The 24128-nt window shown below is 38.2% G+C and overlaps 1 protein-coding gene across 1 annotated transcript in view; it reads right to left on the reverse strand.

The window, feature by feature from the left end:
• Window positions 1-24128, reverse strand: part of nol4la (nucleolar protein 4-like a) — a 42319-nt gene that overhangs the window by 8330 nt on the left and 9861 nt on the right. Inside the window, exons 2-5 of the mRNA XM_052563737.1 lie at window positions 15191-15343; window positions 11494-11605; window positions 9604-9713; window positions 4323-4476 (exon numbers count right to left, since the gene is read on the reverse strand). Coding sequence (XP_052419697.1) covers window positions 4323-4476; window positions 9604-9713; window positions 11494-11605; window positions 15191-15343 — 529 coding nt within the window. The remainder of the gene's footprint in view (window positions 1-4322; window positions 4477-9603; window positions 9714-11493; window positions 11606-15190; window positions 15344-24128) is intronic.

Genomic DNA, 24128 nt, shown 5'->3' on the forward strand with positions numbered 1-24128 from the left:
GAACCCTTTTTGTCCACTCTTTTAGGATTAGAATCAGAATCAGAAGAGCTTTATTATCAAGGAATCTGACTTGACGACAGGGGCTTCCAGTGCAGACATACTGCAGACATACATGTACATGATAGTGCAGACACACATAGAAATAACACATTAGGGATGGAATATAACACTAATATATGATGTTTAGATAAATGTACAGATGTGTTATAAGTGTGCAGAATCTGCAGATATTTGCAAAGTGTGCAGTTTACTAGTGTACATATTTTTGGATTCTGTGTATAAATATGTCCATTGTGATGTATAATTATGAAAGTTTAATTGTTCAGGCTGAATACAGCCAGCAGGAAAAAAACTGTTCTTGTGCCTGACTGTTGTGGTGGTCAGTGCTCTGTAGTTGTGTGTGACAACAGATGTGACATGCTAAACCCCTATGGATTATTTACTGTACACAAAAAACTGAGATGTTATGCGATTTTATTGTCTTGTTTCCAGTAAAAATATGTACACTGCTGTTCAGTGGTTTGGGATTGATACGATTTTTTATGTTTATGAAACAAGTCGTTTATGCTCACCAAGGCTGCATTTATTTATCAAAAATAAGGTAAACCAGAAATACTATTACAATTTAAAATAACTCTTGTTCTGCATATCTTTGAGAAAACTGGTACCTTTCTTGTCAGGATTTTTTGATGAACAGAAGATTATAACATTATAAAGCCTTTACTGTCACTTTGCATCCTGAATATAAGTATTAATTTATAAAAAATCGTATTCACTCTAAACTTTTGAACAGTAGAATAAACATTCCTAAAAAAAAAAGGTTAATTTACTTTAGAAACAATAATAAGGTTTTAATAATAACAACATAATTTTTCTTTAACCATTACAAAAAGGTAAATAAATAAATTGCTTCAATATATATATTGAAGATGTTTAAAGCAAGATATATGTCCTTTATATATGTCCTTTAAAATTACTTTCAATAATGTAATCATTTTTAATCAGTCATATTTTAGGCTATTTATTAGCTATCCAATTAGACATTGAGGCCCACTACGTGGACAAAGAGATTGGTCTAAATGAACAATACAGTACATCAGGAACTAATGACATAAACAACAAAAAGGACGGCTCCTCTCTGATGATGGGGTGTGGGTTAAATCATCATTCTCTTGCCCTGCATGGCTCTAAACAGCACACTAGTCTGCTGTGAGTCAAGGGAGGGATCCATTAGTGCATGGTCACATTTATATAAAGTACAGGATGGGGTAAAAGCCTTATTATTTTGCAAAACACAGGCAGCGGATCATAAACACATCCCATAACAGCCACACTAGACACTGCAGACATTGAAATTACAAAGCAGATTTGAGTAATCAAGGGGCAGTACTGGTAGCCCACAAAAGTGTGTCTGATAACAACAAGAGTAAAAGCTATATCTAAACCAGTCCCAGACAGTCTGGATGTGTTTGCTCCACCTAAACAGTGTTGTCAAGGTTGTTTTTTTCACCTCTTGATATTTCCTATTGAAACAATAAGTTTGGAAGGGACATATTACTGGATATATAATCACTGTGTATATATATCAATGTATTCCAGTATCCCTCAACAATAGAAGAAAAAAAAAGGACTTGGATAAACTAGTAATTATCTGACTGGACAAAAATCTGTGTAGTAATGGATAAATTGGCAGTATTTTTAGTCCCTATTTCAGGAAGAGAGACTTACAAATTTTAAATATGTATACCTGGTAAAAGTGTACACACACACACACACACACACACAAAAACCTTTGGGATTTTTTAATGTTTCTCAAAGAAGTCTCTCATGCTCTCTAAGACTACATTTACTTCAACTAAATATACAACTAAAATGCTTGTGCTACTATTTTTGTGGAAACCATGATATATTTTTTCAGGATAGTTTGATGCATAGAAAGTTCATAACAGCATTTTTTATGTATCGACTGTGTCTTTTGATCAATTTGATCCATCCTTGCTGATTAAGCAGTAATTTCTTTCGAAAAGAAAAAAGAAAAAAACCTTCATGACTTTTGCTAACTGATTTAATCTTAAAAGACCTTTACTGTTAACTTCATGTCAGGTTGATTCAGTCATTTTAAATTATATTCGAAGAAAATGTTGTGGAAAAAAACCTGAAAAATCCTATACTTTGTGCTAACATTTTACACCGGATTCGACTGCCTCATAAACGTGGGTCAGTTAAGCACTGGAGTTGTGCAAGGATTGCTTCTGAAAGAGGGATCGATACCAATGCTTTATGCTTAAATGTCCAGACATAGCATCACACATCATATTTTATTTTCCAAAAGAGCTTCTTGGCTCTCTGTAAGGCTAATGTTGCTAAAGCTATCATTGTCTCTGCTTTTTTTCACTAATGCTGCCTTCACATACTACCAGAATGATCGTGAATAGGAATGTGGTAGTTGAAAATTGCGTTTGGAAGCAATTTGAGGTCAGTAACATGTCACCGTAACACTGGTCTGCCTGCAAGCATAAGCTCTTGAAGCTCTGTACTCTTCTGAGGAGGGAACAGGGTAGCCTGGTTTTGGCAACAAAACCCTCCAGTGGACATGAAAAGCAACCAGTGGCAACAGTGTTAAAGTAGCCCAAATCCGCTGGAAAACCATGAACCTGGCAAAACTGTAAGGGAGGCAGGAGCACAAGCTCATTTTCATTTAAAGGGGACACACACATAAACAAGAGCTTTTTTGCTCATACCCTAAATGTGGCAATTTCAAGAAGCTATGAAAAATTATCTGTGGGGTATTTTGAGATAAAACTTTGCATGTACACTCTGGGGACATCAAATAAATATTTTATCAATGCATTCTATGGCACCTTTAACAATTTTATAAGTGCAATCATAAACAGTATTCCTACTTTGGTTCTGAGACAGCGATAAGTCAAACAAGTTAACCCAGGCAAGCTTAAAAGATCACAGATCTGACCACCATTCCTAAAATACTATATAGGATAAATGTCCCTCTATAGGATAATTCCCAGAGGAGCCTCTAAAGCTGTCCGTCAAGGGTAAGGTGCACTGAGCATGTGCACAGCCCTATAGTCACTTTCTCTCTCTTTATGATGAAGTAAGTGGACACGCGTCAGTGTGTGTGGCCATACCATTCCCTGCAGCCCCCTTAGAGCAAGATTACATGGGATTAGCCCACAAAGAAGTAACCCAGGCTGCTTCCTCCCTTTCTACCACCCAATAAGACCCTTAACTGTCCCAGCAGCCATTTTAAAAAAAACATTTCCACGTCCCCCTCCCCCTGCCCTCATATTCTTCTTTCCTGCCCCATTCATACACCGTCACAGCCCCCTGCACTCAGCTGAATTATAGACAAGACAGAGGGAGCGAGTGCTGGTGAAAAGAAGGAAGTGTGTTCAATTCAAAATGGGGGCAGGGTCAACAACCCTGAAGCCTTGCAGTTGTTTACCCTCATCTGCAAATATGGGAGCCTTGGCCAAATATTATGCCATAAATTCTGCTTTAGAGATTATTATATTATTTATGACAATTTTTATATTATCTATAGATATCGATTAGAATTTGTAAAATTTTGCTTACATAGTAATAACAATAACACAGGTGATACAGAAGATATGTAGATTTGAGTCAGATTACATATAGAATACAGTATGTCCTTAACTTTGTCATGTAATATGTACTTTTGCCTATAATGTTTGCACTTTCTAATTGTTTGTATATATACACACACACACACACACACACACACACACATATATATATATATATATATATATATATATATATATATATATACTGAGTATACTGTTGTCTATCTATCTGTGTCTATCTGTCTTTCTATCTATCTATCTATCTATCTATCTATCTATCTATCTATCTATCTATCTATCTATCTATCTATCTATCTATCTATCTATCTATCTATCTATCTATCACAGAAGCCCAGACAATTGTGGACGGCATACCTTATAGAACTTCACACTGAAGATTTTCACATACAGACCAAAATGAAAAAATAAGGCTGTGTTGGCATGGCTCCGCATACCCCAGACATCCATTTAACCGGCATCTGTCCAGAGCATAATGGAAGAGAGCGAGAGAGGCTGGAGTGCCGGGAAAAGGGCTATAATGGGCCTTCAGGCACCTCTTCAACATCAGCTTTACAAGACACTTATCAGACTCTCACAAGCACAAAGTCTTCACTGATAAATGCTGACAAACATCCGTAAAAGGTGGCTGTTATTTCAATGAAATGTACAGCTACGTAAACACAGTGTGAATGAGAAAGAGAGAGAGAGATATCATACCTTCTTCCTCTTTAATGCTGGGCTGTGGCGGTGTAGGCATCCTCTCTGTGTACGGGGCGGTGGGGCTGCTGGGCTCTGCGGCTGGAGCACGCTCAGTAGAGACCCACGCGGGCTCAGCCATGTCCAAATCCTCACTGCTTACCGAACTCTCATCCTGTATGTGTGTGTGAGAGGGGGGGGGGGAGTCAGAGAGCTCAGGATATTCTGTGCACAAAATGAAGCTTACCCACCCCACTATCACCTAGACATCACTAGATTCTCCCACATCTCCTCCACAGCATCTAGACAGCCAGAGTCCTCAAACTTGAGTCAAAATAAACATTCTCTTTCCTGCACTTCCTGTTTGGTTCATCCATGCTGCTATATATAAGATGTAAATTAAGCAACACCTCACTTAACAAACAGTTTTCTGTTTTACATCAGTCCATTATCATCCCAGTGTGTCCTTTCTTGAGGAAACTCCACATTCTGGGATGGGGGTGGAAATGGACAGAAGGAGGAGACTCTTAAATAATTAGTGACTATGAAGGGAGCTATTTTTAACCCTGTTGGAACCAAAACCCAAAAGATGCACACACACCATGAGGAGAGCTTAAGATATGTATTGTTTCATCAGGAATCACACAATGGTTGGGAATTACAGAACAACTTGTAGTACAAACAGTTCACTGCATGCACATTTTTGTCTTTAGAGTTCAGAACTGTGTAAAAATCCACATAGTGTATTTATGCTTTCACAGCAGTGTTCATTTGCCGGTGTCAACTAAAACTACCAACTATTAAAACATTTTTGGTGATTCAAAGAAAGCTTAAAAATAAAATGAAAAGTGTAAAATAAAAAGTAACTGAACTGAAATTTGTAGTTCAAGCACTAAATGACTAAAACTAAAGTATTTAAATCAATATATATAACTACTAAAAAGCAAATGAAATAAAATGTCAAAAGTATTTATTTTAACAATAATATACAGAAAACACAAATAATGTCAAACCATAACAGGTTGTAGTATTTATTATTATAAAATAGCATGCAAAAACTGCATAGTAAGAGTATATTGAAGTACTGACTGTTTTTTAGAAACTAATTTCATTATGACATGCTGTTACAGCACAACGTATTCTGACTATATCAAGCTACTTGCTTCAAGTTCAAATTCTGAAAGCTAAGGAAAAATTGTCAGTTTTACCAGTATTCAGCTCTTACAGCTTAACTCCTTCCTGGATGTTGTTTTTTTCTTCTAATAATATTGCTTCTGCATTGCTTGTGCAAATATTTCTCATCAGTGTGTTCTAATCCAAACTAATTATCATCAAAGACCAAATATTTTTTCGGCATGAATTTATTTTAAATATACTTTCCATCATCTATTCATGCTGACACAGTGTGTATGTCAGAATAAGCGCTTTCCATGTTTAGCAGACTGAAGGCATAGCAAATTACGTCGTGACCCTTGCCTTCACCTACGCTATAGGCGTGAACACACCTCTCTACCTCCGCTGTTGTCATGACAATGAAGCTGAGAGAAAGTTCACCATGATTTGCAGCAGGTTTTAGTGCTTCTGGTAAAGTTAGCATCAACATTTTCTTCATCACCTCCCCTCCCCAACCAGTCCAGAAAAACCCATAATACACCCTGTGCCACCCATCTGCTCAGATCAAAACCTTACAAAATACAAATGCTAATCTTCTAGCCGCTGTGTTAAAGACTAGCATCCACCCCCACCCATGTGTGCCACTTCCTCATTTTTAGCACAAACAAACCCCTCTTTTCATTATCCAACCATCCCCCTCTGCACTAATACACCCTAAACTAGAACATTTCCTTGTTTATCCAAAAGACCCTCAAGCACCTGGGCATTAAATTACTCCATTCTCAGCTGTATTTATTAACATACTTCAGCTTGCCCTGACAATTAAAAGTAATTCCCAACCAGCTCAATTTATTTAGCATCCCATTACCGAGAATCTTTCTCTCCCCACACACACACACAAACAAACAAATCCGGACTCCACACTACAGGATGTGTCCCTGATTCCGTGTTTATTGTTTCCATGGTATCCTGAAGAGTAGAGCAGGCTGGAAGAATGTAATCATCAGTGGTGCTCTAGAGAAGGTGAGAAATGCAGGTGTGCAGATGGAGACGTGTGTGAGAGAGAATATTTCATCTCCAAACTGTCACTTCCCGTTTTCAGCAATGCACTGCTAACAGGAAAGAGGTCTGACACAAAACATCCTGGGACCCCACGGAGGAGCTAATGGTCACAAATGAACTGATTTAACACAACAGATTCATCGAGCATGTCAGGTGTTCATTCGTAAATGTGATTTAATGCTCTCCTGTGCAGCTGTGAATCAAAACACTAGCATGTGCAAACATACACACATGCAGATACTGTAAACATGGATACATGTGATTCATAGATTAGTCTTGTGAGAAATTTGATTCCTCTGAGGTTTGTTTAGAGGGCTGATGTGTGCGCTGCTGACTCCATTAGGTACCAAGTGGAGCATCAGTAACACGAGCAATGAGAAAGAGAGGGGGAAAAAGACAGGGACAAGAAAAGATCAATGCAGACGCAGGTATAAAGACACAAAAGAGAAAGGCATAAACTACCATTCAATCTTTTGGGATCAGTATTTCCTTTTTTAAATGATCAATTAATACTTATATTTAGCAAGGACGCATTCAATTGATCAAAAGCAGGCCTAATAGAAATATTTTTACATTGTTACAATTGTTTTTATCTCAAATAAATGCTGTTCTTTTGAAATTTCTATTCAACAAAGAATCTTGAAGAACAATTGTCATGGCAGCACAACAGAATTATTTCCGAAGGTTAATAGTGAAGAATGTTAGGGCTGGTGAAAATTCAACTTTGCATCATAGGAATAAATAACATTTTAAACATAGTATCAAAATAGAAAACAGTTATTTTAAATTGTAATAACATTTTACAAAATTAAAAAATTAAAAAATCTGATAAATGCAGCGTTGGGGATCATATCTTCTTTCAAAAACATAAATAAATCTTACCAACCACAAATGGTATGGCATGGAATGGAATGGTAGTGTAGCTCAGAAAATAAATAATACAATAACATACAGTTGTCCTCTAAGTGGATATCTATTTTGCAAATGTGACCCTGGACCAAAAAACCTTAAGTCTTAAGGTAGATTCAGAGTTTTATACATAAATAAACTTTCATTGATGTATGGTTTATTAGGATAGGATATTTGGCCGAGATACAACTATTTTAAAATCTGAAATCTGAAGGTGCAAAAAAAAAAATTTGAAATTCTTAAAAAAATTGCTTTGAAGCTGTCCAAATGAATTCTTAGCAATGCATATTACTAAACAAAAATTATGCTTTGATATAGTAACAGTAGGAAATTTACTAAATATCTTCATGGAACATAATTTTTACTTAATATCCTAATGATTTTTGGCATTAAAGGAAAATCGATAATTTTGACCCATTCAGTGATTTTTTTTTTGGCTATTGCCAAAAATATACCTCAGCGACTTAAGTTTGGTTTTGTGGGCCAGGGTCACAACTTTTATGTAATTAACCTGGCATACTTCGACAAATCCAGTGATTACTGCATCCTCAACAGGATTCATTGTATCAGCACAGCACCTTTGTCTAATGAAGGACTAACAAAAAATAAATAAAATAAAATAAAATCCTGTGCCCCCACTCCAGAAATTGTGTAAATCCAGCCAAATAAAACTGAGCATGCCAGATGGAGAAAGTGCAATATGCATCAGCCAGTCACTGAACAACAGACGGCCTGTTGGTGTGCTGTCAGAAGGTAAGACTTTAACCTAATAATCTGAGAGAAATTATTTGTTTATAAGAATGTTGTTTGAGCCCATACTGCAGCCCTAATCCTAACTTTAGCCCTGAAATCTGATTGGTTGATAGGAATGTTGATCCCAGAACACATCCTATAGTTTGGTGAATTACATAAAAATAAAGAAGCAATAAAATAGAATAACACACTCTAAACTATCTTCAATCTGTGCTATCTGATTGATTGCCATACGACATGAAGAGAAAAAACAGTGCCGTCAGTTTTTACATCTTATTTTTATGTATACTTATTTTACTTATTTACATCAAATATTGTCTTTTTTTTATATATGGGGGACTGATAGTTTTCAACAAATATAACAATTCTAGATAAAATATGTTGTTCAGTGAACCTCCCAGAAATGTATTTTGTCTTTTTCTGCAGTGGAAAATCATCCAACTCCAAGCAACAAATTGTACAGATTATTTTTATTTCATAGAGATTGGTACAATGGCGCCCCCTACCCACAGGCCTGTAGGATACCTACTAGTATATACTGTATATTCCTACTTGTATAGGAATGTCTGTTCTATTCGAACATGTTATATTAAATTAAAATATTCCTAAATTTTAAAATAATAATAATAAATAATAATAAAACTGTTTCTCCAGCACGGCTGATGTCTCTAACCTGAGGTCAGATTCGGTGAAGCTGGACAAGGTTAATGTACAGTAGCATGTCACAGGTACATACTTCTAAAATAAATGCCCTACAGATTCATCTCTGTACATTTCACGCTTTGCATGCAATCTTAGCAAGCTTTTTTAACTGCACTATAATTTATACTATGTTGTGTTATGAGATGCAAACATTAAAGTTAAAGTGATCCTGGAAGAGAAAAATCTTGACAGGGAGCTGTAAATTCATTTGATATTCATTCATTTGGTATATCTTTAGCTATTCTAAAGATACTCTACATACATGCTTTTTATTTTCAGCTTACAATTACATCCATGTACCTCAGTGTATTTGAGTGCTATAAGGGACTGTCTTTCACAAGGATGGGAGTTGTGTATTTACCATCACCCCATTTATATAGCACAGTGACCCACAGACACATCCAGCAATTGCTATTCCAGGCATCACATATACTGTTGCTGAGGCAACCATTTCTATAAGAGTTTACCGTGACAACCACACATTGCACCATGAGGCCTTGTCGCAGTTCCTTTGAGCTGGGTGACTTTTACATTAAATTCTTTGCCCAGATACTGAGGCATATTAAGCATCATATATTGTCTCTAAAAGTCAGGTTTAGGAGCTGTCAGCAAACTCACAGAATGGAAACAGTACTTCAAAACAAAATTATTTTAACTTCAATGTTTGTGATTACAAAACCAAACTGACAATTCTTTAAGGATTGTAAAACAAAGCATCTCCGTGCTTTTGTACCTGTCAATCACTTGCTTGGCTTGAACCTACCTGCTCATTGGTGTTCATGCACTGTAGTTTCATCTGTTTTAGATAGGTGGCAGTGAGAGGCATGTTGTAATCGATGAGGTCTGGGACCAGAGAGGTGGGCCGGTCATTTTCTGTGGGGGAAAAACAACAAATGAAAGTTCACATTGATTGATTGACTGATTACACTACTCTTCAAAAGAATGAGGACCGTAAGATTTTTTATGCTTTTGAAAGCTGTCTCTTATGCTCACCAAGGCTTCTTTTATTTGATAAAAAATGCGTATAAAAACAGAAATATTTGTAAATATTATGACAATTTGTAATACCTGTTTTCTGTTTTAAATTATTTTTTTTCCAGTGATACAACGCTGCATTTACAGCAGCCCTCTCTCAAGTCTGAAATGTCACATGATTCTACAGAAATCATTCTAACATGCTGATATATTGCTAATGTAACATTTCTTCATATTTCTTCATATTCATGGTTCTTCATATTTTTGTGGAAACCGAGATACATTTTGTTTAAAAGAATATTCTACACATATTCATTGTCACTTCTGATCAATTTAAGTATTCAAGTATTCATTTATATATACATAAAAACTCTTAAATTGAATGGTAAAAAAAAATCATATTACTTATGAATATTTGTGTCTAATTCATAAGACTCCTTTCAAGTCCTTTGTCCCACAAGTAATTGTTTAATTCGAAAGTCAGTATAGTTTCACTCAATCCTATTTTCAGTAGTGTGCATGACTCAGTTTGTTCCTCTAGAAGGCGCTCTTGAGACAAAGCTCCAAAAGACCCCGCTGAAACCCCCTCGGGTCTTTGTTAAAATCAAACACAATAAATGCAGACAGGCTTTTGTTTGGACACACATCTTCTGACTCTACTGGGTTTCCAGCCGCTATATAGCGTGAACAGCTCAATAGCAAATTTTTATTCTATAAACTGCTTTGGAAAGCAGGGATGACGCAACCCTTCAAAACCCCTGAAGGCAGGAGATGATCATCTAATTCCCTATTCAAAGTTTGTTTAACATTCTTTCTCTCCAAATGCTCAGTTTTACATTTGCAAATCATATTTTGTAAACATGAATTACATTATAAGTATGTGAATTGCTGTTTGCAAATACGAAAACTTTTTAGTGAATGTGAATTAGCGGACACATTTGTGAATGATTTGTCCCCCGCTCATTTCAGATATATTTGTTCATAGAAATCAAGCTCATCTGTGGCAGTGTGAATTAGTCACATCAGCCTGTGACTAATGGCAGACCGATGTCATGTCTGTGCAGATAGCTGACTTACACCATAAAGAGCACAATATCTCAGCTGTAAGAAAATCACCCAATCTCTACAAATCCCTTCTGATTCATGTTCAAGTAAAGATGCTTATTGCTGCGCTGTTGATTTAATAAGTCATAAAACACTGACAATAATAAAGCAGTTTCACTTGTAACAGCACTACTGTCTCTGAATTAAATAATGACACAAATATCCAGACAGAAGGCATATTTGAAGGTCATCACATGAGCGTCTGCTATGTCATGTCTTGAAGGATTGCCTGTGTTTTTCCTTTAGCATTATTTTTCATTCTTTTTTTGTTAATCTGATGTTTACTGTAGGAAGCGTGTGGGTCGGATTATCCATGCATTAATTATAAGGGGACAGTAGAAGTGCAGAATTATAGTCTTGCCTCTGTGGCTCATCAAAAAGAGTCTGACTTTAATGAAGATTTTGGAAATCTTGTCTTCCTAATTACCGCTAAAGGGCAATGCACTCCCAAAACTTTAATTAATGATAAAATGAACAAAAACAAGCAATTTACTAAGCGGTACATTCGTGTGCACAGTTCAAAACCATTAAAAATAGCAAATTTAAACATGAAATTGCAAGGATGGTGTCTGACCTTTGAACTCTGCTGTGCTGGGGTTGATGTGCATCCTTTTCTGGCATTCTCCACAGCTCATCAAGAAACGGGTCACCGCCTCACGTGGAAGAAATGCGTAGGTCTCTGCAATCTGACAACAAAAAGAGAGAGTGGAAAGGAGTCAGCAAATATTTTGGGGGAGATTAAACAAACTGAAAAGCTGAAACGAGGGAGCATAATGCCAAAATAATTTATTGTGTCCTGAGCTGCCTACTGAGGATACATTTAAATACATAATAAGTGTGCCTGCAACATGAAGGCTGTACACTTAGAAGACAGCAGCTTTTACGGAGTGTAGGGAGCAAGGCAGCACACTCGTTTTCATTTCCCTACTAGGGACAACATAAATGCTATACAAAATACACAAATTCATGTCTCTTTTTACAACGCCTCCATTTTCTTTTCCCTTCCCTTTCTTTTCTGGTCTGTTTCTTTCCCTGTCTTATTTCTCTTTTGCTCTTGCTTTCTTCTCCTGCAGGCTTTCTGTGTGCGACCTTCACACAGAGAGGGTGATGGAGCAGTAGGAATGGCAGGACCACCACCCTCCCCCCCTTAGAGGGAAAAGGCCACATAGGGAAAACCGCACCTCCCAGAATGCCATGCTCCCAGACTGCCCCCTCCTCCCAGGCTGGCAGGGCTGGTCTCTGTGGGCTGCTTGTGCTATGAGACCTGACAGCAGGGCTCTCCGGGGCACTGGCTGAGGAGAGGAGGTGAACATTGCCCCAAGGACATTGTGCAGCCCCTGCCACCCCCGCACACACCCAAAACACACATACATTACACAAACATCTTTTGCATCTTTAGTAATGGAAGTACTTTTTTGTGTGTGTCCAAACCAGTGAATACCCCCCTCCCCCCAAGCAGAGGTCCAGTATGAAAACACTGTTAATACACAAAAAGGAATACTTCAAAGCCACAGAAATGCATTTAATTTTATCATAAAAAGACAAAAAAGTAATAATGCATAGTGTATTATTGAATTTGTAATGCATAACATTTGAGGTAGTGGTCTCAATCTCAACACAACATCATGGCAGTCCTGTGACGGCACCACTAGAGGACAGCATGCAGACAGATGCAGTATGAAACAGTGGCGGGTCAGAACAGGAAGGGTGATCTTGATTTTTTTATTATCATTATTTATTTTTGGTCTTTTCTGTAGTCACAATAATTATCTGAAGCTGATTTATATGGATATCTGAAAGTGCATAAAGGTTTACCTACATAAAATTAAATATTATTATTATTATTACTGTTGTTGTTGATTTTAATAACAACAACAATAATCTGTACTATGGTTTTAGATTATATTACAATATAGAATCAAACTATTTAATTTTTCAGTAATTCCAGTAATTTTCCTTTTAAAATATTACAATACATTTATTAAATATTATTAATTAATAGTTAATAACATTTGTTATTAATTTCGATTATATGGGAATATATAATCAAAATAATTAATATAAATTAATTAATTTATATTTAATTTCATTTAAAGAATTGCTCTTTATTATTATCAATAGTAGTAGTAGAATACCCCTAAAATAATTATTGTAATACATATAAAACATAATTTGTATAATTGATTTAGGTTGTATCATATTTTATTTAATCAAAATAATTTATAAAAAATATTAATCTGTAATAATTTTGGACAATCTTGCATATAAGGCATTTGGGACAGGGCCACGGATGTAAAACTGTAAAAAGATTTTGTACAGCACCAATCAGAGTCAGTCGCAGCTGGATACAGCCAATGAAAGCCAGTTCAACCAGAGCAAATCAAGCCAATCACAGCTGATTTCTGAAGGTCACAGCCAATCGGATTAGAACTTAGAGTGCACTGATCTTTACTTGTCTGACAGTCCAGCAGTTTTGGAGAGGTTAGATGTGTGCCAAATGACAAAAACATGGCTATCAGACAGTTAATTGCTTTAATTAGGTGATTAGCACAGAGCTTAGTGGAGGCTGGAACCCGACACCTGCTTTCAGACACCAAGGAATCACAGCACAGGGGAGCATAATCACACTTACACCCATACCTACTTTTGAAGAATATATGTTAAGTCTAGTCTGTGTGTTCTGATTTAATTGTATCAGATTCAAAATTCTGCATAAGGTTGTACCTCATATCAACTTCCTCCTTCCCCCATTATCAAATAATAAACACCATAATAACTCAATAACACATGCTGAATGTATGTGCTAAGAAATATAATAGCCTGTTTATAATTTCACGCTACACAAAACACTCCAGTGAAACCTCACAGAGAAATTACACTGCACAAGAATGAAGGCATGTGATATGAAATCCCTCTCACAGCGCTGCATGACAGTTCAGTGAGAGTGTATTTGGTGGTCCCCCCAGATTCAGTCGTTAACTCATTTATGTTTGTTCATCCTACTTCATTCACCAGTGTCTCAGATAAAGAGGAGGTGAGTCTCACACACACACACACACACACACACACACACACACAATTCTCTTTACAGCTAAGAATAGTGGTTGAGAAAGCACTCGTTATTATGGGCACTAGTAGAAATGAAATTGGACGGAGTTGTTTTGAAGTAAACCAAAAATGGTCAGTGCTTTTTCTCCACTAAATATCTTACAAAAGCTCTGTCTGACACTTAAGCATTCGAGACCTCTCAGACTTCTCAGACAGTCAGAGAAAGAAAGTATATGACGGAAAATAAAGAGGTACACTGGAGACAAAAGGTCTGCCAAGGTGATGCACAGGTTGACTCATACCTGCAGTTTGGGCAGCTTAAAACACAACTGGATATCAGTCCAAAATTAAATCCATTGTGAAATCATCTGGCTATGATCATTTTTAGTCCTAGCATAGCCAAGAAAAAACATTAGATCTCTACAATATTAAATAAATAGCTTTTCCTGTACAGTAAATTAAGGATCTTCTGCCTCTCCTGAAAAAAAAAAGATAAAGTTTCAGAAAATATCTCAAAGCCAGAGACTGTGCACAGATTTCCCAAGTCTGCTATCAAAGATTTCAGTATGAAGAGGATTCAATACCTCAATATTAATTTTTCCTGATAAAAACTGTGATTTTGGCAACAAAAAAAGTCCTGATTCACAAAAGGCCAGAATCTCAGCAATACAGTTTTTCTCTGGGCTTGGTGGGCCAGGCCTTTTTATCTAAGTCCCATTATTCAATACTTGTCACTTGGGTCTTGTCAAGTTTGACAGTTTGAGAGGTAGTGCTGTTGACTTACATTGCTGAGTCAGACAAGTTCAGGTTTAAAAAGATTTTAGATTGCATTAGTTTGTTTTTCACATAGGTGGGTGGGTGCGAGTCAGAAAAAACTGGCCAGCATAGCTAGCATACATTAGTGCATTACTGCATTAAAAAAATCCAAAGAGTAAATCCACGAAATCTGTTATTTTATCTCAAGTTTAGACATTACTGTATAGTCTATAATGGCTCAACAGGTGTTTCAAAAAGGCTGCTGTTTCCCCAGCAACAGCCTTCACTCATTATAGTTATTCAGATGTTCTATATTTGAGTTGCTTGTGTGGTCGTAAGAATAAATAGAGGGCAGTTTTGCACATTGCTGCACACGAAGCCTATGCTGCATGTACTTTTATACCAAGTGTAAAGCGTTTCACTTAAGTTTGTCTCAACTCTTTTTTATGCACTGAATAATTGCTCACCGCCTTATAGGTCTTTTTCTGGCCGGCATGTTTGGGTGCTCGTCCGGGATCTGCCCCCATCTCGACATGCATGGCATAGATGATATCAAAAAAATCCTCCACCACAGCAACCCGCTTCAAAGAGCTGTCCTGGGCCGCCCCTCCATCTGAACACTGCAGAGAGACAGAGAGAAAATGTGATTATGAAAAAGAGAAGAAAGGTCAACATTTCAAAAATACGGTTCCATTTAGGCCCTGTTTACACTAGTGCGTTTTTGTTTTAGAATTAATCTACATGGGCATTTCCGCTGCATTTCAGAAACTGTGTCTGTCTACACTAAACATGCAGGTACAACCATAGATACGTATAGATAGATTATTTTCTACCTGCTTGGAGTGGATGAATGGGGAATATACTCATACATATCAATGGGAACAGCAATGAGCATGATGTTACTGTTTATGATAGTACGATCATCAAGGATACGCAGAGCGAATGTGGGCAGCCATGCCATCGTTTTCAAAAGTCTCTGTTTTGCTTTGTTTACACTGAAACATAACCCCAGAGTTTTCAAACTAAAACGGGGTCTGCAGTGTTTTCTTAAATCTCCATTTTCAAGGGTTGAAAACACCAGAGTAATGTAAATGATAGGTATAAATCTAGCATAAGTTACGCATTTTTAAACGCATTAGTGTAAACGGGGCCTTTAAATGTAGGCAAAAGTGGCCTTTTGAAGAGTGAAGCAGCAGGCAGTGGTATGGGGAAATATATTCAAGATGCATTTTATAAAAGTTTAAGACTTAAGCACCATGATGTTAAGTGCAATAGTGAAACATCAGTCTAATGTGTTTACATAGACACACAATGGAAAAGAAGTGCAGAGGAATGGAAAAACGCATTCTGTGTGAATGGCCCCTAAGGCTTGCAGTATGAACATGACCTATCACTCATACTTTATTAGGCTTTTCACAACCACCGCAAATGGGTATTACTGGGTTTCAATTCAGGTTTCTAGATTTCACACTGTACATTTATAGACCCTGGGTTAATGTTCCTATTTGCATATTCATGAGTTCAGAAACACTGATTGTTCAAATAACATATTCTCATCTTTCCTCCCGTTGCATTTGTTCGACATTTTCATTTTTCTCTCAAACAAAGCCACTAAACAGCATGTGAAGTTTCTGCGACTGTACAAAGCTCATGAATATTTAATGAGGTAAGTGCTTTTTAGTTTATGATTATTTGTCTCTTGTGAAGCAGCTCGCAATATTAGCCCTGATGTAAAATGACAATAAGTGTAAAAACCTACAATCCTAAACTATAAATTTGCCCCACAAAAATCCGTATTACACCATTCCAGCTGCAAAGCAATTCTGCCGGTGTTTTAGACCAGTAAGCTGTAGTCTGCTTTGGCAGAATGAGACTTAAGGAGTAAGAATGAATCTGACAGGCTCAAAGGCCTCTGACAGCAGTAATGACACAGCAACCAGCTGAACTCTGCCTGCACCAGTCCACAGACTGGCATCTTTATGGGCATAAATGTTTTCAGCTCATACATTATTTGGATTTGTGAGTTGCATTCTCCACATTTATGCTGATCTCAGTCACTTAAACAGCGCCTGTGCTACAGGGCTTTATGAGTACCGCCCCGAGGTTGTGGTGGCTATGTATAAGGCTAAGAGAGTCTTTTTGTGCAGTGTATTATTCAGACGTCCATTGATCTGAATCTAATATTAAGTCCTCCACAGCTCAAGGGGTTTCTTTCAGAATATCTCCACTGTTTAGATTTGTGTGTGAGAGAAATGTGGTGTTTTTTGAACACTTTCCTGCAGCATTTAAAAAAAATAACTGCTTTCTTCACCACAGACACACACACAACCAACCCTACCTCCCACCATCACCACCTTCAACCCTGCTTTCTATAAAGCTGACCCTGTCGCTATGGCAACAGGCAGTGCACTCAGGCAGGTGTTAAGGGCAGCAGGTCATGTGACACCTGCTGGAACTCTGCTCGCTGAGACATCCTTCTTATTGCCCCAGTCCCACACAGGCCCAAAGTTACCTGTTCCTTCTTGCTTTCTAACCTTTTTCTCTTATTATTATTTCACTTATTTTAAATGTGAAATGTGAAATTGTTGTGCCACTAGCATCAACAAAATATAATTGCAAAAGTACTGTTTTCAAACTGGTTTCCAGAACACCCCTGTTCTCTTTCACTGGTCAAGTAGTCCCGCCCAAAAATCACACCATTGGTTCAGCTGCCCTTGCCAGGCTAATCTTTATGAAGTCCCACAGAGCTACAGTAGACTTTTCTGGGGGAATGTGTTTCTTTTTACATATACATACTAATAGCTCACCTCTAAATAATAAACTTGGTTATTTTAATATGAAATTTTATTTTATTTTGGTTATTTAATTTAATATTTAAAAATAACACTTTCACAAACATCTTTTCTTTACTTCAGTATTGCTTTGTTTCGTTGTGTTACAGATTATATACCTGGCACAAATTAAGTATGCTTCTATTGCCTGTTTTTTTTTTTTTTTACACACACAACAGCAGGTGTGGTGTAAAAGAGGGAAGTAGCAGTCACTCTCCTTCCTCTTCACTTAATTTCTTTCCTTCATTCTTTAACTACACGTTTCTACTTTGATTCTAAGAGGGCCTTATGTTTTTTTGAACCTCTTTTCACCACTTGTTTTGCTTTCTCTGTCACCTTTTCCCTAAGATATTTCTTCTCTTCCTGCTGCTCTCCTTTCCTTTTTTCTCCTGTCCCGCTCCATCATCCCTCTTTCTCTCTTTCTCTCACTCCCCCTTTCCCAAGTGCCAGGTAATGAAAGTTGCCATGGCAACTGAAACCAGCACATAGAGCGGGCTCGCTTTAATCCGGCCCTCTCCAGCCATCCGGCTCATGCATGCGTCCCCTACTCTCATCATAATTATCACTCTTATTATGCCACGATCAGTCAAACATACACCAACCTGGTTTTCATGATCTCAGTCACCAAACCTATGCAGAAACCCTCCTGCTCTTTGTCTACCAGAGAATATTCTAGAAATGGTCACTCTAGGACATCAGACACAGGCTCCAGCAATACCTTTGAGAAGAAAGCCTCGGCTATAGTGGTGTGGGGAGGACTGTGTGTGTTTGACTCTCTCTGTCCTACAAACATCTCCATCTCAGCTCGATTGCTCCATTCCGGTTGCTTTCACACATGCGCTCACAGACACAAATATTCCCCCCCCCCGCTCCTTTCCCCAATCTGAGGGCACATCACAGTCTGGGACACAAGTGTGTGGGTGACTAAAGTAGGCCAGCAGGATCAGGGCGATCAGTTCAGCTCTGCTCAAGGCCTAACTTGGGCCAAACCCGACACACGGTGACGTCATACTGCACCCACATAGATCCAAATATGGGCCAGTTCAGTGTAAAGTTCACTGAACTGCAGTGTGTGCAATAGAAACAACATATAACATTTAAATCGGATCGGAAAATAATTCCCAATACAATCTGATATTACCTTAAAGTGGTTTATCTTGCAATAATGACTGACTAACTGTACTGCATATCATCTTTGTTTTGATGTTTTATTACATGGTTACTTTGCAAAAAAATTAATAAATGGATATGAAATATTGTATTTCATTGACTCTGTACTCAGTATAATAACAGTAAAGTTTAATCTAATTTTATTATATGAGAAAAAAGACAAACAAATGGCTGACTATTAATTTACTGTGAACGGGAACAGTTCCTTCCCAAAAAGTTTATTTACTCACCCTCATGCCATTTCCAACCCAAATAACTCCAACACAACACTATGGCTGAATTCCAGTTCACTTTTTTAATGCCCTTCACTTGCTTACTTCCCTCTGTCTCGTTTACTCGGCTGTACGTCATTGGTTACATTGCATGAGTGCCCACTACTGGCAGAACCCTTGGAACGGGCTGAAGTGGAACGTCCTTGATCACTTAGAATCCGCTGTAGAGTTGGTTTATTGTTTACATTTTTCCGCTTACAAATTTGTTTGGTGCAGCATTCTATATCTATATGTATGCTTGGGCTGTTATAAATGTAAAACAAAATCATTTATATATTATAGAGTTGTTTGGGGTGGGGATGAATTAAATGTTATCCGCAATGACATCATAGGAGTGTTGTATTGTGGTCTATAGAGCGGCCTGAAGTGTGCATATGAAGCAGACTCACTCCCTCGGTCAAAAGCGAGGGGTCGAGGGTATATCCATGTAAACCTTGTCAATTGTCCACTTGAAAAAGTAGAACACACTTCAAAATGGTGGCGTGGATTCCCCAGAGGTTAAGTGCTTAGGGGAGTTTGCGAATGAGTGTCTAAAAGTGAACTGGAACGCAGCCGAGAAGATAGAAATGGTCAATTTGCCTACTGTTTTAATGCAACAGCGTAAAAAGGATGATTTCTTCCACCTAGTGGCCTGGGGTGTGAAGTGCAGAAGAGCAGCATGTCCGCTGTGGTTTTACTGTAAAATCACTGAAATATCTGGATGTTTTGCACTAAAATGGTTCCTCTGAGGAAACAAATTCATACAGTACAATGTGAGTGTCTGAAAATGATGACACAATTGTAATTTTTTTTCTCCTATTTAGGAAATCAATTGACTGTGACAAAGGTGAATAACAGTTTATAGTTTTTAAATATATTTAAAGAATGCAACAATCGACCAATCAGAATCAAGTATTAAAAATATTAAAAAATAATAATAATAATTTGAAAGAGGTGGAACATTACTAATACAATAAACAGTAACCAATTGTGACAGCAGAAAGTATGACTCACACAGTGAGTGTTTTAGCTTCAGTTATTAACCCTAATCAGGTGAACACACTTTTCTCACTCTTCCTCAAAATACAAAAGCGCAGTGTTTAGATTCGCAGGTAAAGCTGACTGTTTGTTCCCGACATGGAGCAACAGCGTGTGTGTTTAATCATTAAACCACTGTAGAGCTGAACTGGCATGTGTGAGATGCTGATTTCTGGGCCTGAAAGTGCACGGTTTCATCATCCTCTCATCATTTTAAAGAAGAGCTGTGAATTGTCAGCAGCAGCAATCAGCATTTCCCCTTCTAAAACTCTATCTGTCTCTCTCTTTTCTCGAGACCCCGCAAGCCTTGGCTTTTTCCAGATGTGGCATTTTTTTCAATCCCCTTCTCCTCTTCTCTATCCCTCCTATTCTCTTTCTCTCCGTTTTTCTCTCACCCGTCCCGCTCCAAACAGCTCTGTTGCTAGGAGACTGGAGGGGCTGATTCGGCAAGCGGCCACCCGACCCCCCACCCCCTCTGGCAGTCACACACACACACAGACAGAGAGTCTCTGAACAGTCATACACACACAGGGGCAGTGAAGGGAGGGGGCAAGAGAATGGAGGCAGCTGGGTCACACTCACACACACACGCACGTATGCATGGGCCGATGGAGAATAGAAGCCCCAGCAAATATTTACAGTGAAAAAGGTACAGAAGACCTAATAAACTAGAGCAACGTCACTGAACATAAGCATTATGGAACCAAACAGGGCACGTTAGATAACCATATGTCTAAGATGCTTCCTAAAAAAATAAAAGACTCGATAACTTGAATGATCAGTGGAACATTACTGTAATGATGAACTTAAACAATGTGAATGAACAAACACAAGATGTGTCTCCACTAAACTTTTGCCATATTTTATAAATGTAGATAAAAAACTGTTGTAAAATAATAGCATTTCCATTTTGTGATGTTATGTGACTAAAACTTGTTTCTTTCCTCTCGTAATAAGTCACGGGCCATTATTTTTAATCAAAGGAGACGTATTCGTGTATCTTTAGCAAAGCAGCGCAGAGAGCTGCTTCTGGGATTCTTACGCAGCTGGTATGACTAGAGTGGCCGTGTCAGAGCCATAATGTGCTATAGACCTGTGCAGTGTAAATAAAGGATTATTCATCAAAACATCAATGCCAAGGAAAGCTCCTTATATTTGAGAGTGGCCACATATGAGGTGTTTCTTTGAGGTTACATTAAAGAATGATAATGTGATTTTTATATATGTCAGGTGACCTGTAAATGCCAAAAAAACTTTTTTGCGTTATATGGCAGTTTTTACTAAATTGATGTGTTTCCAGTAGTAATTTGTGCAATTTGAAGGTTAATTGTAGCGCAGCTACTGTCTTTGCATCACAGTGTCTCGTGGGGTACAGAATAATTTTTATTATATTTTCTGTAGTAAATTGAGTGGTACTTGCTTTTTCCTGTTCTGAGTGGTTTTTAGTGTGTTGCTAGGAGGTTGCTAGGGTGCTCTTAGAGTTTTTAGTCTTTTGGAGTGGCTCTTAGTGCTATTGCTAGGAAATTGCCTTCAGTGTAAGTTTACTGGATTTGTTTCTCACCCTTTTTATCCTCTGCCATGGAAAATTGAGGATTCCTTAAAAAAGTAATATTGCACCTCTTCTGCAAAAACCACAAATTTTGAGTTATCATTCATGACCACAGCACAAACGGTGCAGGGTGACTTACATGCTGAATGTTATTTCTAAATCACCCATTTGACGAGAGACAGTGCTGCTAGCCTTAGCAAACATTGCTAATTTTATTAAATTGAGAACAAACTGAGTGTTGTCTGGTATCAGACACCTAGACATTTAATATCCAGCAGTATATTTATGAATTGCTTTGTTTGTTAAAGCTGCCATAACACATTACAGGGATATAGTGCTTGAGGGAAAATGGGGGAAATATTTGTATTACAGTGGAAGAGCCAGAAATGTGTGTGTGTGTGTGTGCATTAGAGAGGAACTGTTTCAACAATACAGGCGATTCAGATCAGCCTGCTGCAAATCTGATAACAGGTCACCTTTTAAAGTACCATCCCCACCCTCTGAGGCCAGCCGAAGGTACGAACCTACAAATCATTGAGACCCATTCTCTCAGCGGGAGGTGAAGGATTTTGAAGAGAGTTACGGGGCAGGGGAGCTGCGTGTGAATCTTTGTGCATGAAGGTCAAGGAAAGATGAAGTGTAATCCCTCCTTTCCTTTACTCTTCTCTTTTCAATCCACGGACCCACTCTCTCCACCTCCACTCTTCCACTAAGTTCACGATGCTCTTCCTTTAAATCCTTATTTCGCTTTTCTGTCTCTCCCTTCACTCTTTCCTCATTCCTCACCCTCCCTCTCATTCAGCCACTCATTTTTTCTCCCCTCTCTCTCTCTGACAGGGTGTGACGGACGCTTTCAGCTCCTAGTACGGGCGCAGCTCCATCGGACTCCCTGCACCCACATTACCCAGACACAACTGATCATTAACTGTCATCTGCATTTGTCTGTCACTATAAAGCTCTGGCCTCGATCGTGCTCCCCTAAAAATATTTTTTGAATGTCTGATATGCAGTTTTTTATGTTCGGTTGTCAAGCAATATTGTTGTGTAACTGCAGGCCATGCATGCTACTAGATAATGTCAAGCTACAATATATGCACTATTTTAGAACTTGCATTCATTCTTGCTCTTCACAATCCAATCGATTTCCATCCCTTTTTCTAATGTAAAGGGTTAGTTCACCAAAAACTTTAAATTAGATGTACATGGCTTCTTTCAGACAAATCCAATTAGAGTTGTATTAAAAAAAATGTTCTTACTCTTCCAAGCTTTATAACGGCAGTGGGAAGGTGTTTTTTTTCAACAGTCCAAAAGAAGTCAAATAAAGTGCATCCATCCATAATAAAACGTTCATCACATGGCGAGTTCGAGTCCTGTCTTGTTGTCCCGTCCTCCCTCTCTCCCACTATACTTCCTGTCTGCTCTCTGTACTAGACATGAATGCCGAAGTAAATCTTATAATATAAATAAAAGATAAACAATCAGTCATTCCAAAACCCACATCAATCGACCGTTAATCTGAAGATCTCAAGCTACGGTGGTTACAGCCCTGCATAAGCCCAAATCACAAGAAATAAAACACTTGTTTGCATGTGGGTATAAACGTGCTCTGTTCATGCTCTGAGGTGTCTGCTGGGTCATGTGACCCTGGTGTCATGGTGTAATTGCGTGGTGGGGAGGGGGGTGCAGACAGTGAGACAACCGGACAGGATCACAACGCTAATGAGAGACTGCAGCAGTTAATTACAAAGGAGAGAGAGAGTGAGTGAGAGAGAGAGTGGCATAGAGGGTAGGGAGGGTGAATATGAGGAGGGGGAGATGGAGTGAGACACTCTTTTGTCCCAAAGCTGCATCCTCCCAGAATAGAGATGGAGAAAGCTTTTATTCACTTGCACACATGCTCCCTGATCTGTTCATGGAAGCAGCGTGTACCAGGACCATGTCTGTGTGTGGTTATCTGTGTAGGTGTGCGAGTGTGTGTTTCTAGGAGCTCTCTCTCTTTTTCTCTTTGGTAGGGGGAGGCCCTGGAGCCAGTTAAAAATGGTGTTAATTTCTTCTCCTATGGGAGAGGAGAACGGTCTCTCCATGGCAACAGAGAGAAGGAGCCGAGTGGAGGAACACCAGAGCAGCACCATCCACGACCCTTTCTCATCACACACACACAAGCACATGCTGTACACACAAAAACAAGCACACACACACATACACACACTGACAATGTATACATACACATAGATGTTCATAACTTTGCATACTGTGTTTTTACATTCCTCCAACATTCCTATAGATTCAGATGCAGGGGTTCATTCATGTGGACTGATTCTGCTTGTGAAACACAAAAAGCTCAAAAAGACAATAGGGCAAAAGACGGGAAAGAGAATACTGGATCAGATCACCTACTTCTGAATCAAAAATCCATTTCAAGTAGGAGGCTTCTCACTTCTAAGAGACAGACTGAAGTGGGTCAATCAAGTGGTGTGTGTGGATGTGTGTGTGGTAGCACAATCAGAACAGTTCTAAATAAATGTAAACAGTAACGTGGTAACATTTTTATCCTGTGATATGATAG

The sequence above is a fragment of the Carassius gibelio genome, chromosome B8 (genome assembly GCF_023724105.1).
Source record: "Carassius gibelio isolate Cgi1373 ecotype wild population from Czech Republic chromosome B8, carGib1.2-hapl.c, whole genome shotgun sequence".
Classification (NCBI taxonomy): domain Eukaryota; kingdom Metazoa; phylum Chordata; class Actinopteri; order Cypriniformes; family Cyprinidae; genus Carassius; species Carassius gibelio.